General features: G+C 43.9%; 1 protein-coding gene across 1 annotated transcript in view; it reads left to right on the top strand.

Moving 5' to 3' along the window:
* MEIS1 (Meis homeobox 1) overlaps positions 1 to 18,501 on the top strand; it is a 106,318-nt gene that overhangs the window by 5,355 nt on the left and 82,462 nt on the right. Inside the window, 2 exon segments of the mRNA XM_062490640.1 lie at positions 225 to 275; positions 1,737 to 1,883. Of these exon segments, the coding sequence (XP_062346624.1) occupies positions 225 to 275; positions 1,737 to 1,883 (198 nt within the window).

Genomic DNA, 18,501 nt, shown 5'->3' with positions numbered 1-18,501 from the left:
GTTTGAATTGGGATTTTTTTTTTTTTGTTAACTCTAGATCGCTTCTCGTTAAACAGTGCACAAAGCCACCGCTATTAAGTTTTAGTGTTATTGCCATAAATCAAAACAACTTTTTATTTACTACTAGAGAAAAGTCAAGCTACAAAGTGCGGCCGGGTTGACTGTGGGAAATATCCCCAAATCCAGGAATGAGATTAATGTTCATGTTGCTTGTGTCTTTGCAGATGATTCAAGCCATACAAGTATTAAGGTTTCATCTGTTGGAATTAGAGAAGGTAATTTTTGTCTCTCTCTCTCACTCTCTCTCCCCCCCCTCCCTTTCTCTCTACCTTCCCCCCCCCCCCCCCCCCCCTTTCTTCCTCCTCCGTTGCAGTACTGCTGAAGTTCAGGCTTCTGGTAAATTTGCATAAATGTCTTTCTTTCTGGTAATTAGTGTCAAGACCAATCTTGGCGTCCATTTCTCTTCGCAGTTTAATTACAATTTCAGCCTCTAAAACCAAGCTCTCAAACGCCCAGGCCTTGTGTTCATTGTAATACTTTGCTGGCTTTGTATAAATAGTTGCAGTTCTGTGGTGCCGCAGATGAGACTTGAAATGGTTAGTTCAGTCAAGCCCCCGAAATTGTGATTACAAAAAATAGATCTTGTTTTTACTTAGTGATGGTGAAGAAGAGACTTCGGTTACAGTTAGTTGGAAGGGGGAATTTTTTATCTATTTTTTTTTTTAAGAGCCATCTGCAGGTCAGGCTCAGGGCACGGATTGTCCTGTAACATTTTGCAGAGACAAAGCAGAGTTGATAGTTCTGTCTGTCTCTTGTTCCCAGGAATATTGTACACCTCTGAGCAGAAGAAAGAGATTGCAGCCTAAACACAGGATTTTTTTTTTTTTGTTGGCTGTTTCAGAAATCTTAGGAGGGAGAATGCTAATTTCTAAACAGGCGGTGTCATCCGAGCTTACGTTAAATTGGAATTGCACTCTGGGTTTCCTGAGGATTTTTTACGTGTCATTGATAGCTGGCCTAGAAGAGAATTCCCTTTCTCCTAAAAATAAACATTTTGAGAGGTTTTTAAATAGTTGAAAAGTTTCTCGTGAGCCTCAGTCACTTTATCTAACCATAACTGTCAGGTTGTTCTCGCTCTACCGAAATGTGTTAAAATCTGCCCATTAATAAAGGCGGCTCAGGTACAAGTCTATCAGACCAACTGGGGATTTCAGGGCATGAATGCCTATAATGTATTTCAGCCCAGTGCATGTGGATTTTTTTTTTTAATCCCTTTTTCTGTCCTCATACCCCTTTGGAAAGGGTTTATGATGAAATAACTGGATGAAATTAAATAGTTTACCTTAAATATCACCCATGCAGGTCACCTCTCTAATGGCCACAGCTCCGGGAGCAGATGAATTTAACACGGGTGTTGAATATGTTGTAGCCTGTGAATCATCTTGTCACTGTCAATTTTCTGGGATATCTCTATTTTGTGAGAAAAGAAAGTTATTCCTAATTCTGGATGCGTCTAGAGGTCTCAGGGGGATAATTGCAGTGTGTTTCCCCTATTTAGGACTTTTGATGTCACAGGGGCGAAGGGGGGAGACTGGTTGCACTTGTCAATTTTACTTACGTATTCCTGATTATATTTTCTTCCCTTTCCCCCCCCTCCTTCCTTTTTTTTTCTTCTTCTTTTTTTTTTCTTTTTCCTTTTTTTTTTTTTTTTTTTATAAACCTCTGTCATAATGTAGGTACACGAATTATGTGACAATTTCTGCCACCGGTATATTAGCTGTTTGAAAGGAAAAATGCCTATCGATTTGGTCATAGACGATAGAGAGGGCGGATCAAAATCGGACAGTGAAGACATAACAAGATCAGCAAATCTAACGGATCAGGTATGATCTCGCCAACGTCGCACACGCTAAAATTTGTATGCAGATCGCTTGCTGGGTCACTACGCCTCCTTTTATTATTTGCATATGATTAAGTCCCTTTTAGATAAATTTCCATCGAAATGAAAATTTTTGAATAATGTGGCTATTATTGCTTCATTAAGGCTTGCTCCCGGATTCGACCTGGCGAGATGAGCTTGTAAAAGCATCGCCTGCAAACTCGACCTGTTTCTTGTCGCTTTTAATTTTTGTCTTTATTTTATTTACCCTTTCTAATAATAGAAGTGGTATCTGTGAATCGCTGGCTTCTGGGTTGCTTAGGGAAGGAAGGGCCGGAGTCGTTGACCAAAATAATAATAATAAAATCCGAGATAGGTGGTCCAGAGAAGACAGAGAGGGTTTGAAATCTAGCAAATACTGGCTATTTTCTTCCCGTCTCTACGGTTCATTAGTCCGTCTTGTCAGTTTTCCTTGGCCGAACGCTTTTAGACTTGAGTGAACATTGCTTTGTGCACGCCTGCCTGCTGCAAACGCGCCCATTTTATTTTACTTAATAGGAAAAAAAAGGGGGGGGGGGAGAAAATAAAATGGGATTCAGGTTTTAATTTCTTCTCCTTGATCTTTCAAGTTTTCAAGCCCTCTCTTTAAAAAATAAATATAGTCAAAGCCAAGCCAGAAAAGCCTCGCGTGGCTATGACGGTTGTCCAGGTTTTGTTTGGGATGGTTCAGGCCTTTAATGTCAGCTGCAGCGGGGTGGGAAATGTGGGTGAGCTGAGTGGGGAGAGCTGGCTGTCCCCTCTCCCTTCCCTCCTCTTTCCACTGGGCGCAGGCTGGGATCCTTGCCTTTTCATGGGAGTGTTTGGGGCTAATGCAGGAGGTGCCCAGATCTAAATTAAGCTCCTGGATGATGGTAGTGACTGAGATTTGGCTTTTATTCGAGTTGGGTGAAATGGTGGGGTTTTCACGTTCCGTTTGTTTGCTCTGAACCGAGGGGTAGCAGCACCTTGCCTTTGAGAGAGAGGACCTCAAGCACAAAAAATAAATCCCTAGTTAACCCCCCTAAGTTATTTCTTCTTTTTGATTAGCTACATAAATACAGTGTTTGGAGTGATCTGCTCCTGACTCTGGAGGTTTCCTTTTGTTCAAGCAAGGCGCAGCCAAGCAGGCAGGAGTTTCCTCAGCTGCTTTGCTGTTATCACTGGCACTGTCAGCTGGGAGTTATTTTATAGATCACCGACATGAAGGTGCATTGCATTGCAGTGTGGGCAGTATCTGAAATATTTTCTCCTGTCTGCCAAAGGCTGTCGGTTTGTGACAGGGGAGGCAGGCTTGAAGGAAGGCATGAACTTTTAAAAAGGGGTTTTATGTGCGCATAGGCAGGTTGTTTTGAAGGGATTTTGTTCCCCACCCAATTTTGTTGTGCAGGGGAAAAAGCTTAGCAGAGTGGGTGGAGGGTGGTGCGGCAGGGAGGTTACCCGGGGCTGGTGAGGATGCTCCGGGGAGCCGCCGGCCCCGCGCAGCACCTTAGGGCGAGGGGAACCCTCCAGCCAGGGTCTAGCTGAGGGAAACTCGGCTCGCTGCTGTTGAATAAAAATTGTAATCCAACAAGTCTAACTAGAAAATGGGTTTCTAAAAGCTCTGGAGTGCTGGGTACATAAAGCTATTTGAGCAAATTACAAGAATCGCTCAGGGGCACGAATGAAATCAACACTTTAATTGCCTCCAAAATGAAGATTTATACCCCATTTTCCCAACGAATCATTATTTTATTAAAGCGAAAGCTAAAGAAACGAAGCTACAGTTTTGGGGTTGTCGGGGGTCGCTGTGTTTCTCCTCCACCCCGCGGTCCACCCCCCCCCCCCCCCTCCAATTTTTGTTGCCCGGAGCGCGGACATTGCGCCGTCCCCTCTCCCGCTGCGCGGGCTGGACCCTGGTATCCCCCGGCATCCTTCGATACCCCTCGGCACCCCCCGGCACCCCCCGGCATCCCCCGGCTTGTGCGAGCGCTGCCGCAGCCGCGCCCCGGGGCGCTCCGGCTCCGCTCCGGCCAGCCCCGCACCTCGCCGTCCGCACCGGCGGAGCTGCGCGGGGAGCGGCCTTTGCTTTCCCCGTCGAAGGGAAAAGGCGCAGAAATGCGCTTTCCCACCCTCCTCCCCCACGGGCGATGATGAGGCGGCGGATCAAACCCACGGAGACCGGGCGGCGGGGCGGGCTGGGTTTACCGGGGGGGATGCGCTGTTCCCCGCGCCCTACGGTAAACTGCGGTGCCAAGCCCGGCCCCGGCGTGGCCGGCAGTATCGGGGCCCTAATGGTTCAGTAATAAGGTGTTGAGTGCCGGTCGCAGGGGCGGCTAATTAGGATGTGACTGCGCTGGGCGCGTTTATGGCTGCGCGTCCCTGGGATGCGCGGGCGCGCAGGGCCGGGCGGTGGGAGCGAGGGGCTGGCTCCGGGCGTGGGGGCTCCCCGCATGCCCACGGCTCTGCTTGGGAGAGTAGTAAAAAGAGTAAGTATGTAAAAGCTTTTATTATGGATTTAATTACATTTTCTTATAGCGTGGTAGTAAAGGTTACAGTTAACAGGGTGTTTTTTAGTTTTAATTTATTGGTTTCCCCTTGTTTATTCTTTCCCTATAGGCCCCTCAAAGCCAGTGCCTTTGAGTCCCCCCGTTAATAGAAAGCAATGACACTAATGCTAGATTTTGCAAAGTAAAGCCCTATAACACTAACCATTGTTCAGTGATTTAACCAGCTCAGTGGCACTAGGTCACTAAAATAGCATCCTTCTCCCACGGGCTCGACCCCGCTGCCAGCCAGGGTGAGACCTGCAGAGCTGGTGTTTACCGTCACAGCTCCACAAGTACAAGGCAGGAGTTTGGGCTTTTTGCTGGGGAGAGTTGAACTCAAAATCATCCAGACCCCGGGACTTAAAAAAATAAAAAAAAACTAGCTGAAGAATTGCAGTCGTCCTCAAAAGTTTCAAAATAAACCTTTTTTAATCATTAGCTTTTCAAACATTTGCGTGTTTAAATTTTCAGTGTTTGTCAGAGCCCAGAAAAATTTAGAACACAGCTGTTGCGTGATGTGTCTGGGAAAACTCCCTCTGATTAAAAAAAAAAAAAAAAAAAGTCCAAAGGCTGCCTGTAGTCTGAGAACAGAAATTTGGTTTCGTAGGTAATCCTGAACTGTTACCGTGGGGCTGTTTTCTTTAGGCCACCTTACCTTGGCGCCCAGGTGCTTTAGTCCAAACTGTAAAATTCTCCTACAAGAGCGTGTCTACAAGAAAGCCTTTAGAAAGTCCTTTAAGGAAAACGTGGTACAAAGTACCTACCACATCCTAATAAAGTGCATTAGCTGTGTAAGATAGATTTTATAGGGACAAAACAGTATTTTTCTTACTGAAAATAAACTTGTTGAGCCCAACCACAGTAGCATTGCTTGACAAAAATTAAAGTTTAATAATGCACAAGCCAATTACAGATGCAGAAACTTTTAAAGGCAAGTCGGCAAAGAGCCAAATTCCTATAGGAACTATGAGGGAAATGATCAAAAAAATGAACATGAAATAAGACTTCCTGCAAGAAGGTCCATAATTCAACATTATTTGACTCCACTGTCAGGGAAATTGTTGAGGGATAGTAAACTGATACTAGAGTCGCAGTCATTTTTGTTACAGTCTTAAATGTTTGCAACTGTGGCATTTTCGATGGCCCTTCTTGGGTGATAATATATCACATATATACCCGTATATATAATAAAGCAACACCTCTATTTATGTTGCAATAGATTTTATTTTAATGTGTGCAGTTGTGGAATTGCTCTAACAAAAATGCGGATACACAGCAGGTTTTTTTTTTGGTGTTTATTTATTTATTTATTTTTTGGATTTAAAAATTGCCTAAAATATATTCTTTATAAAGAAAGAATAGTAAACTGGAATCCAATATAAAGCATAGGTGGTAGAATTGTTCAGGGCATCGACCAGTTAGGACTAGACTTAACTTTCCAAATTCTCCTTGTAGCCAATACAAAAATAACGCCTTAGGGAAAAAATTACTGAGAAATACTATTTTACTTCAGGACTTCTTCACAGATACTTTCAAACCATGTATGGTTTTAAAGAGGAGAGCTGAGAATATTGCTGCCTTCAGGATATGTGCTCCCATATTGGAGGAATGGGCATCAAAATAATAGATGTGGTGCAGAGAGTGCAAGGTAGAATTCATTTTTGCATAACGAAAGAGTTACAGCAAAGTAGGATCTGAGGAGGACCGATAAATTAATGTTTTAAAGACTCAAAGTTTAATTTTCTTCCTCTGACTTTGTCACTTTGAGTTAGTGAATCCTTTTTTGTTTGTTTTCGAGTAATTTTTATTGTTTTTTGCTGTGATATTTAGAAGCTGTTACCATGCCCCAGTTTGGCAGGTTATTTATGTGAAGATAAAATACGTTAATTTCTGCTCCAGACGTGTTTTCATCTGATACACTGTGGTTGAAATTGTATTAGCAAAATAAGATTTTCATTGCTCTCCATTTCTTTAAGCAAGTAAATACCTTGTTGAGTAGACATAAGATGAATGTATTTTCTTTAGTTTATGATTTCAGTCCATGAATCCTTGGGGTTCTTTTTTATTTTTTAATCATTCAAGAGCCCAAAAGCAGCTGTCCTTACAGCTGGGTGTAAGCTTTGCTGCCTTCCTGAAGTTGCCTGCTCAGGCCTAATTTCCATGTAAAGTTTTCCAAACTGAAATTAGGTCTTATTGTAAAGGGTACTTTAATTCTCAGAATTTTTGGGGATTCTTTTCAGCATCAGACCTGACAGAGCTGAGTTCAAACCCCAATTAACCTCAGAATTGATCCTAAGCATTTGCGAGTGTGTCCCAAGGCATTCCTGTAAGCCAGAGCTCGCTGCGTCTGCGTTAGGAGCTGTAGATTGTTATTTTGGGCAACTTGGAGGCTTGAAAGTTATCAAAAAATGAGTTTTACCTTAAGTTTAACCTTTATGGCTGAGGGTTTTGAGTCTTTCCCTGGCTGCTGGTCCGCAGGTAACCATAAAGGTAATGGGCTCTGCAAGCGGAAGGGTTACTGCAGCCCCGCGTGGGCAATGTTATACCTTAAAACCATCAGATTATATTGCACTCAATCAGAACGAGTAAGTGTACATCGTGCTGATAAATACTACTTCAAAAAGCACCGAAAATCCGGTACAGCCTCTTTAAATTAGCGAATCTTTTGTTTTGCTTTGCGTTTCTGCGTTTGGGGCTTTTTGGTCACGTGAGCACGCAGTTAGGATCTATCTTGTGTAATCTAAACAAGTTTAAGAAAATAAAGTGGCGGCTTGTTTCTGGTCGGGAACGTTTTTGAAGGTTTCTGGAATTGTTTCCCGGTGAGGGTCGTGCGAGAGAAGGAGAGGCCGGGGCGCGCTGCAGTGTCACCTCGTGTCCTTGCTGTATTACCTTCTCCCCTACGTGCTGTGTTTCTCACAGCAGGCTTTGACTTACATGGCAAATTGGGAATAATTAGAGGTTATATTTTTATTTTTTTCCCGCAGTTGCAATAGTATTTGGAGAGGGTAGCTCTAAGGGAGCACACGTTTTGTGTTTGGACTTCTTTGGGTGTATTTACGCCGCTGATTAATGGCTCGGTATCTAACTCACCGCCGAAACTCTGTAACAAGTCTGAAATACAACTTGTTCAGCTCTTCTTTGACCTGCTTAGTTTGGTTGTCTTTTCACTTTCACTTCCTTCAAAGGGCAAAAATAAGAGATGTAACCAGGAGCGCAGGTGAGAGCAGAATCCCATCAGGCCAGTCCCCTCGGGATTCTTTTTTTAAATTTAGATGACATCCCTGGAAAGCTTCAGTCCCTCAGCGGTGGCGGTGGGGGCTTGGTTTCTGTTAGCTAGAGGGCTGCTGGCACAGGGCAACCCCATCACCCCTGAGGGCTCTACTGCTTGAGTTGCCTCACTGGTTGCTGCTGTCGTGGGTTCATTTATTTATTTTTGGGAGTACATTTCCAAGAGGTAAAGGGCGATGTGGAGTTTTCAGGCTTGTGTTTGTCATTGTGTGTACGAACGCAATAGCGCAGGCAGCAAGTGGTTTCTGGGGGTTGTTATGTTTTGGAAAAGGGAGTTTGAGATTTGTTGGTGGATGTCTGGGGTTGCATTGAAAATTTGAATGTTGGTGAGGTGAATGAAAAAAAAAAAAAAAAGTGAGTTGGTCCTAAAGGCTAAAGGTCTGTTTTCAATTTAAAGGGCAAGAGAGATTTTAGAGTTATAATACAGAGACTGCCGTTTTCTTATGAAGTTGCAGGGCAGAAGGTAGGATGGATTTTTGCCCAGATTTAGCCTCTTCTGTTGGCAACAGGGTGGGCTGCTGAAAGTCATGGTGTCTTCTTGTTTTGCAAATGGTTCTCATTTTGCAAGCATCTTCAAATCCGGGCCATTGAAGAAATACTTCCTCCCTGCCCCCATCAGAGGTTATACGTAAGTCATCCATGAGTTTTGGGGATCAATAAAGGGATAGCTGTGAAAGGCAATGGCCCATAACACACGGGGAGTGGGATGAGTTGATCTAATGTTCCCTGCCTGGCCTCAAAACTCGATGAATCTCTGGGTTTGTCCACACAAGGACACTCAGGAGAGGTAAGACAAATTGATTGGGTGTAAAATTAAAGTGCATTAGTTAAAGTGCATTGGACTATTGTGTGGATGCTCTCATTCAGAAGTAAAGTGGCCTTAGTTCACTTTATCCTAATCCCCTTTGGAGTAGGCCACTTTTCTTTTGAATGAGAACATCCACATTAACTTTTAGTTAATTCGTCTTTCCCGAGCGTCCTGGCTGCCGCGTGCCCGGTGCTCTTGGAGAGGTTTGGCCGGCCGGGCGCTGGCTCCCCACGAGCTTTAGGTAAGCTTTTCATTAGCCATATTTCATCTCCACAGCAGCACTTAACTGCCCGTGCCCGTCATCGCCCCAGCCGGGGCTCCACAGCCTCCTCTCCTCCTGCTAACGCTGCCTGGGAAAAAGAAAAAAAAAAAAAATTGGAACGTTTTATGGTGGCAGGGATTTGGGGAAGGATCCGGCTGAGGTGGTGAGGACAAGGGCTTGGCCGGGCTGTGAGGCTGGGGGAGAGCTGCCTGCACCCTTTCTAGGGGGGCAGTGGTTTGGCCATTGTGCTTCCCAGGTGAATTTGGCATCAAGCTGACACACTCCCTGCATAGGTAGTTTCTTCCCTATCGGGTGGTGAGTAGTTTTTTAAAGATGGTGCAGAAATCGAGGTAAACTTTTTTCAGCTGGTATTTCCAATAAGAAGGCAAAGATTGAATATTAGCCTGTAGGAGAGCTAGGTTACCTGGTGGAAAAAAAATAATAGTAAAATGGTTTCGGAGCTGTTTTATATTCTTGCTTGAAGTTCACTGAGCCTGAGTTTGTGCCAGAGATATTTTCATGTGTCTTTTAGAGCTTATAAGTAACTTATTTATTTACTTTTTACTGACTCGGCCTTGTGTGCATATGCTGTGCGATGTCACACGCTTGCCATTGCCCCTTTCATTCATAATAAAATTTACAAGGCTTCTTGCATTAGTAAGCAATTTGCTATTGGAGCCTTTCCTAGAAATACAGAATTCTATTTCACCAAAGTATTGTGTTTCCTCTTCAATCAGTACTGAGGTGAGCTATTTTCTCAAGGACTCTCCAGGCATCTATATGATATTCCCACTTGGACAAATGATCTCCAAAACTGCATTACCTACTTCTTCATTCTGGAGAGCCATTGCAGTAAATTAAAATCCTCTTATTAGCATTGCCAGACTTAGAATTTGGCCAGTTATTTTTGTTTACAGCTTGGCTTTCTTTTACTTGTTTTTTTTTTTTTTTTTTTTTTTTTTTTTTTTTTTTTTTTTTTTGGTTTTGGTTTTTTTTGTTTTGGTTTGGTTTGGTTTGATTTTGTTTTTTGTTGTTGTTGTTTTTCATTTTGTTTGGTTGTATTTTTTTTAATGTAAAGCAAATATGCATCCAGACCTTCTTTGCTGAAGTACACTGGCCAACAGTAAGAGGGATAATTCTTTATTTGCTTTAAAGAACTGCCTGTTTTAACTTCAGAAGTACTGACCCAGAGTAAAGCAACAGCTGATGCCATCACAGGCAGTGTACTATATTCAAACAGCTGTACAAAATGCAAAGCTGCGGTATTAATCCTGCCATTCACAGTTTATTTAAAGTTTTTCAAGCTTCTCTCATATGGGCATGACATCAATGCCTAATTATGCCTCCATTAGGGTTATTGGGCCCTTAATACAGAAAATTATTGTATTCAAACTTTGGAAAGCTACATCAATGTAATGTAAGATTCTTGCAGCTGGCACACGTTCGGGGAAGGCAAACTTTACCTTGTAATTTTATTTTCATTCATTTGACCTTCAGGTTTTGGTCCCGTTTTGTTCCTGAGGTCAGACCATTGCTGGAGCTTTTAACACTGCCTTTAAATAGCTCCATTTAAGTCTGCGTAGCTCTCAGGAGAAGGGAGAGTAAGAGAAGATTAAAAACCCATGGCTTTGTTGGGGTGCAGAAATACAAGTGTCTGTGCAAATAGAAATGGTAGAACCTGTTGCCTCAGGGGTGTTTTGGCCCACACTAAACCCTGGCCAGCTCTGTCAGTGCAAGCAGGGTTTGATGTGTGGACATTACAGGCTTGACCCCTGGCAGGACTGGTGGTACCTGTTGCATTGGGGTGGGGCGTGCAAGGAACCCTGGCCTCAGCTGGGATAGCACCTGCTTGCTGGTGCTCAGCAGCAACCCGAGGCACGTGCTCTCACATGGGGGTCAGTGGCTGCTTGCTGATATTTGGATTAGTCTGGTGAGCTAAGTATGAACCATGGCCAACTCCTTGCTAGAAACCTGGGAGGACACAAATACTGTAGACTCAGTAGGTGGCACTTTGGTTTTAGGCTTGAGCCAGTATAGGGGACTCTTCTTCTCAGGGTGCAGTCACAGAGATACTTTGGTTCCCGAGCTCCTACACTCACACCTGCATCATCGAGGTACCTTGCACAGGTAGTGTTGGCCAAATTTTCGATGAGGGGAGTGTCCCAGTGGCTTGTGATTTATAGATTTTTCTCTTGTATGCTGTTGTGCAGTGTTGTGGGAGAGTAGTGTCACTGCTGTGTTTTGGTGATGGGTACAGCCGTGTCACCAGGGGTCATTTGAAGTCACAGCTTTGCTCTCCCCTTTGCTCATGTTCACACAGGCACTTTGGGCAGCACTTAACATGGACAGGGGTTCTGTAGCTGACTGACACTGCTGGGCATCACTGTGACAGGAGGGTGATGGGGAAAGAAACCTTTCAAACACATGCACGAGTTGGTGGCAGGCAGCTTCCCGTCGTTTCCCGGTGTTTGTGGGGATGCTTGGGAAGAGGGTCCCTGTGTTTGCAGGGGTGCTTGGGACGAGATGCTCATGCACATTGGTACTTAGTGCTTAGGCACCATGCTTGAGCTGTTCCCTCCTTTACCCCTCTCTGCCTGGAGGATGTTGCAGCTGTGTTACCCCTGGAGGCTCCTGGCCCTCCTCCCTGTTGTGCAACCAGTTTTACTGGCGTGATTTCCACCTACTGTGGGAGCGTCCTTGTGCTTTCCCCGTGCCTGTGAGGCCTGTGGCAGTGTTTTGTGGCACAGCTATGTAGAAGAAACAGGGTTATGTACAGATGCGTCTTGCTACATTAATCTAACTCCTGTGAGGGATCTCTTTTTCACTACTATTTTCTGTAAAGCCAGAATGATGCTATGCGCATTATTAGTATGTGCAGGGAGGGTTAATTTTGTTCTTAAATGCATATGTGTGCGTGGAGCTGAGCTTTGGCCCTCAGTAACAAGTGTTTAGGAGATCCTTTGGGTGAGAAATGATACAGCAGTGCTGGAGGGGCAGGGGTGGGGAATGCTGCTCTGCTGTGACAGCATGAGGCAGGAAGGGAGACGGGGATTCTCTTCCCAGGTCTGTCACTGAGGTTCTGGAATGAGATGATTAGGTGCTTGTGAGCTGAGATTTTCTGCTTCTCCTTTTCCCTTATCAGGTAGGGTTGATATCTTAATTTATATGTCATCTAGTGATAGCAAGGTATATATAGAAGATATTTAAAAGTAAGCTATATAACATAATGATATGTTACAATAATTATTTCACTGTTTGGATAATTTGAAGAAAATGTTGCCAAGAAAGCAAAATGTTTTTGTTTGGTGTCATAAGAAGGCACCATGCTTAATTGGAAGGCTGATGGTAAACATTTCTTTTGGTGGCTTTATGCTTTGATTTTGGCCTCTTCTGCTATTTTCCACTTAATTAGCATTTCAAAAAAAGTATTTAAAGGAGGAAGGGGATAAAGTTAAGCTCTGGATGGAATAGGTAGCAGTGCCGCCGGTAACTTCTACAGAAGGAGTAGAGCTGCGGGGTTGCCTGGGAACATTCGTGAGGTGGTGGCTACTCTGCCTGGCCTGAGGCACGGATCCACGTGTGGCCATGCCATGAGCCCTGTGCTGCTACGAGCATCCCTGGGTACTCCGAGAGCTCCCTGGGAGGTGCAGTGGGACCACACAGACCACTCAGCCCAACATTTTTGGGTGACTCTGGCAGCTAGCTGTGCTTCCAAGCCACCCCTCAATGAGCGGGTGGAGGCGTCAGGGAACCGTGGCCACCTCAGCCTGGCAAACCAGCCCTGGAGCTCACTGGCCTCTGGCTCCCGCAGGGGAGCTTGGTGTGCTTTGTGGCCACGGGCTCGCTGGCGTGTGGCTTGCAGAGCAGAGCTGTGCGACCGCCTCTGCCGCGCCGCAGATTCGGCTTGTTGTGAAATGGGAGAAAGTGGAGGAGCTGCTCTGCAGAAGGGTTTGGCCATGAGCGTTGGAAAATGTGAATCACGGGGATTCCAGTTTTAAGCCTTCTGGAGATAACGGGCAGCACGTACTGGAGTGTGTGACTTGCAGAGGGCCTTAAAAAGCAAGGCGGTGCCCTCAAGATTAAGCAAACATTTTATAATCAGGAACGCGTTTTATACCCAACACAGGCTCTGCAGGTATCGCATCCATCCAGACAGAAAGGTGTAGCTGGAGCAAAGCTAATTATACTGCAATTAAATTTTGGTGTTGAACAACAACGTGAGGCGTGTGGGCTCTTGAGTCCTGCGAACAATGTGCCGTAATCAAAATACGCTGACTCCGAATGGCGTCTGTTGTCAGTTGGCTAAAAAAACCATTTGATATTTGTGACACGAGCTCGGGGTTTTTGCTTGGAATGAAGCATGGCTGTTGCAGAGCAAGGGCTGTGCTTGTGCCTTCCCTCCTCAGGAAGCCCCACTTGGGCTGATGGGATGTTGGAAGTCAGAGCCTGCATTTAAGTAATGAAAAAAATTTGCAGCAGGTGCAGCCAGGGGGTTAATTTTGTCTTCCCAAAAGGTACCATCCCTAAAAATCTGTTGGGGAATTCTTAGAGATGTAGGTTTTACTCCAAGTATACCTTTGCTGAATCCAAATATTCAGGGTGCATGTCTCTCTGCAGTACTGACTCCCTCTGAGGCTGCCTGCTGGGACCCTGGTGTGACAGAAGGGAGAGGGTGGGAAAAGTTGATGTTGTGGTCTCCCTCCTGCTCAAGTCTGTCTGGGCAGGCCAGTTTTGGGACCTCAGCCAGTCGTCTGACAGCCTGTGCTGTCTCATTTGTACCTGAGCATCTGGCAGATCCCCTTCTAAATGACTTTTAACACATAAATGCAATAAAGGGAAGGGACGACAGGCTCTCATTTTCAGGCTAAGTGGCGAGACGTTTTTCCTGTTTACACCTTTGGAGGAATCATTACATGAAATATTGAACAGGAAACTCTTACTTGTCTCTGAAGACCTTTTTCCTGGTCTAGAAAGATGTGGAAAATTCTCCAGTCTTATTAAATTTAGTAGGAGCCAAGGAGGACCAACACACCTCAAGGACTTACACACCAGCTTTCTGGATGTAGCGGTGTTGTTGGGGGCTGACTTTATGCATGTTTCTGCATGATATTTAAACTTAAAAAAAAAAAAAATCCATGTGGAACAGTGACTTTTATCTCCTGACTGCAAAACTGTGTTTCCTTGTGTCAGAAGAGGGCCAGGGATTAATGCTATCTAGTGATATGCCCCTTATCAAAGGGAGGAGACAGGTTTACAATGTGGGGTTGCTCTAAATAGAAAGTACTAGTCAATGTTTGTTGTGTGGGAGACAAAAACCCTGCATCACCATCAGCTGGCTCAGTTAACCTGAGGCTGGGCAGGCAGTGTTTACTGTTGAGCTGGGATTCCAGGAAAAAAAAAAAAAAGAAAACAATGAATGGAATAAGGTCAGTCAAATTTCAAGACGCACTGTGACTGAGGCTGTTGCTGTTTAGGTGCCCATCAGGGCTACCAAGTGCAGCACTATTCAATGCAAGATGGAAACCCTGAAGTCTAAGTGTCTGAAAGCTGTTTGCTTTTGTTATTGCCAGAGGTTTTGCTGGGTGCCACTAGAGCCCTTTCTCAAAGAAAAGTCCATCTGCCCAAGCTGTCCCCTTGAGAGGACTTTGGAGATGGCTCCCCAAGTGCAGCAGGTTTGATTTCAGCATAGGCAGAAGGTGTTGGAGCTGTGCTTCTGACAGAATGCAGCCCAGACTAGTGGGGGCTCTGCATAGCTGTGAACACGTGCAACCCTGTGTGCACACAAACACGCACAAATGGGTTTTTTTAAAGTCTTGCCCCTGCCGACTTGACAGGGCTTTGGTGCCTTCTGGAAGAGAAGAGCTGTGGTTTTTCCCCTTCCTCTTTATGTCTCACCCAGTCTGATGATCTCTATTTCATACTCCTTTATTTTTTGTGGTTTATGTTTGCTGCTTCTAATTATTCTTTTTCCTTTGGAAAGCACTATCACCCTGTCCTTTTGCACTCGCATTTTCTGTTCATCCTGTTTAGGACTATCAGGCCTTTTCCTTTTCCTTTTCCTTTTCCTTTTCCTTTTCCTTTTCCTTTTCCTTTTCCTTTTCCTTTTCCTTTTCCTTTTCCTTTTCCTTTTCCTTTTCCTTTTCCTTTTCCTTTTCCTTTCCGTGCCATGGTCTCTTTTCCTCCATGCTTTGAGGGTAAGGAGGAAGTCAGAAAGCTGTGGTGTGTTAGAGATGTGGCCGTGGGTATGCAGCTGGTGTCGGGCACCACACACCTGGGTAGGGTCAGAGGCTGATGGAGAGCACTGGTGGTGTTTGGTGGATCTTGGTTTGGTGACCTTTGACAGTGTGCAGTTAGCTGTGACTCTGGTCCCTTCAGGTAAAATCCTGGCCTTGTGGAAATCAGTGGCAGAAGTCCTGTTTATTTCCAGTTTTCTATCCTCTCTGGTGTTCACGTTGATACCCACTCTCATTCCTTTTATCTCTTTGTCTCCTGTGTTGCATGCATAAAGACAGCTTATATTTTATTTTTCCTATGCAGCTGCAAAGAGTTAGAGAAGAGTCTCACCCTCATTTGCATTAAGGGGAAACTAAAGATAGAAAGCTTATGACTTTTCTGGGGCTAGGAAGGGAATCCAGGTCAGGGCTGAGTCTTCCATGCAGAGTTTTGTGCTTTTCAGTTAGCCAGGCCTTCCCTCCTCTAACACTGCAAAGGTTTCCATCTGTGCACAAGTCGCCCTCGCTGTTCTGCTTAGCTGCAGGTGGAGTTATCGCCTGCCTGTCATTTCAACGACCTTATTTCCCTAGACTTGGAACACCATTTTTTCCATCTGAACCTGATCTTTGTGCCTTTGTTGTTTGTTCTATTTAAAATAACTCACCTTTGAATCAAAGCTGTGTGAAGCGGATTATGCAAGTGTTATAGGCAGTAAAAAGCATCTATTTTTTATAGCATTTTGAAGTTTCTACATGTATGATTTATTCTGACCCCCTTGATTTTGGTATGATGCCCCCACTTGGTTCTGGCAGGCAGGGAGGTGGGATTGTTGGCTATCAGCCTTGGTTAGTCCCACTAGGAGATTTTCAGGTGTCAAAGCAGTAAGTGGGTCCTCTCAAAAACTGAAATTAGTCATGAGTCTGGATTTCATGGTCCCCAAAATACCAATCTGGCCTAGTGGAAGGTGTCCTTGACCATGGCAAGGGGTTAGAACTAGACAATCTTTAAGGTCCTTTCCAACCCAAACCGTTCTCCAATTCTGTGTTTGCATAAAAAATAGTGTAGAATCTTGGAAATATATGGCATTATATTTTTTGTATTATAAAGGTATATTTTCAATCCTCTATACCAATCTGTATTTTTCTTCCCAATTAAGAGAAAAATCAAAAGGTTTCTTATATGCTAGATAAGAAACAGGCTACCTGAGGATTCTTATTAGCCATTCCCTCCAGAAGTGAAGAAGGGATAAGACTTGTGCATTGCAGAGACCAGTTCTGTCTATCATGCAGTTGTAGCTCTAGTATCTGTCCTATGGATTATACAGTTAAGGTATTAAGCAGCTGTATTGGATGTTTTGTCCAAGTGAGCCTGGGGACAACAGTATGGCCAACAGCCGGAAGGATACACTATGTAAAAGGTAAATTCTTGCTAAATAGGTGGGTTCTGTTTTTAGGAGGAGATGGATGCCATAGTTTAATGAATCAGCCCCCACTTTTTGCTTTGAGTTCTTGCCTGTTCTGAGCACAGTTATTTCCTAACATGGTGGGTCGCTACCCTCAACCTCATGCAGATGAAAAATTTTAAAAGGTAGGAGTTAACAAAATGAGAAGAGCATTTCAAACATAGCACATTATGTTTTTTCCTGATGAATAAGTATTTCATTTAGAAAAAGAAAATAAGATAAAATTTCAGAACAAGAACAATAAACCCAAATTATGCTGACAAATTGCTGGCAGCAGCTCTGTTCCTCCAGGGCAAGGGGATGAATGATTATACCTGCAGCCAATTCTCTGGTAGCCTGGAGGAGTGAAGGTTTGTCCAACAGGTAAAGGAATTAGCTGTTCCCCATCTCCAGTTGTTACACAAACACAAATGAGCCCACAAGAGGGCCGTGCTCACAAAACTTTTGAGAAGATATATATCAAAAGATGCTGAGTACAATTTTTATCACCTGTAATAGAAAGCCATTTCTTTTATTCATGTACTTATGGGCAAACCTTTTGGTTCCTTGGCCAGAAGCTCTTCTTTCCCTTTCATGTGCTTGGTGCTGAAAAAAAATCCATTTTATTCTTTAATATGAGCAGAAGGGAATGGTTTCTCCCATTTTGCATTACTGTTAACTTGTGTGAGTTAATTAATGTTAACTAACCCAGCTCTTCTTGGATTGGAATAATAAGTGTAGGTAATATTTATATACTGTGAAAAATATCCAGTCTTGCCATTAACCAAATAATTTTGTCTGTAGCTTTGTTGTTTATTTAGGCTTGATGTTTACCACAGTACAACCATTAACTGCTTTGGAGGCTTTTATCAAATGTGCTTCTCCTTTTGATGGGGCAGTCATACTGAGACTTGCTGGGGCTTGTTCTTTTCAGCCCAGCATATCCTCCAGGTGGATGAAGCCACTCATAATGGTCACAGGAGGCAATTGGTGCTTTTGGAAATTGTTTAAATACACAAATTTTTGCTATTTCCTTTCCTTTTTCTTTCTTTCTTTTTTTTTTTTTCGTGCTATACCAGAGTACTTCACAACCTTCAGAATCAAAACAAAGGTCAGGAAATGTGTTTCAAATGCCATGGCTTAAGATAAAACATGTTGTAGAAGGTCTTTTGCCCTTAAAGTGGTACAGCATTAGGGCACCTGAATCTTCTTTTATTTTAAATCAGTCATGCGACCATGGCTCGAGTCAGTCACTAGCCAGACCATGGTTTTGGCACTAGGAGCTATTGACCAACAAGAAGGGCAGTGGTGCAAAACCAGCTTAAATCATGGGAACTTACATCCCAGCCTCAAAATCCTGAAATTACTTTGCTTGTGTATTCCTGATTTTCTTGTGTGTTCTTGGGTTTGCAAAGATTTGGGCAGAAAGTTTCAGCTGGATCTTAGGACAGGGATGAGCTTGGAAGAGGAAGAGAAAAACTGCTAAGGCCATTATCCTTATTTATACAGTATTGTCATGACCACACAGCTGGGACCCTCCTCTGGAATGAGCCAGCCCATGCCAAGAAGTGATTAATTTATATTATTTTGCACTTCTCTGAAGTCTCACTTTGGGACAATTCAGCTTGTTTTACAGTCACTAATTTAAATGGCCAACAATATCTGCGCTGTACATGAGTGAAGTCTCTCTTCTTCCTTTCTTTTCCTTTCTTTTCCTTTCTTTTCCTTTCTTTTCCTTTCTTTTCCTTTCTTTTCCTTTCTTTTCCTTTCTTTTCCTTTCTTTTCCTTTCTTTTCCTTTCTTTTCCTTTCTTTTTGTTTTGGTGTTGGTGTTGTTATTCCCTCGGTGGAAACTGAGGCTCTGACATCCCATGGCTCATCCCAAGTTATTTGGCTGTGGGTGAGCTTGGGTCGCAGGCTTTAACCTCCTGCTTCCAAGGGGCATTGCTCATTTGCAGAAATGGGGAACAAGTCTTCTCATTTCTCTTGTGTGCCCACAATTAGCTGGAATGCAGGATTTCCCTGTGGAAGGTGACATGGAATTAATT

The sequence above is a fragment of the Cinclus cinclus genome, chromosome 3 (genome assembly GCF_963662255.1).
Source record: "Cinclus cinclus chromosome 3, bCinCin1.1, whole genome shotgun sequence".
Taxonomy (NCBI): domain Eukaryota; kingdom Metazoa; phylum Chordata; class Aves; order Passeriformes; family Cinclidae; genus Cinclus; species Cinclus cinclus.
This window is presented reverse-complemented; position numbering and strand designations above follow the sequence as displayed.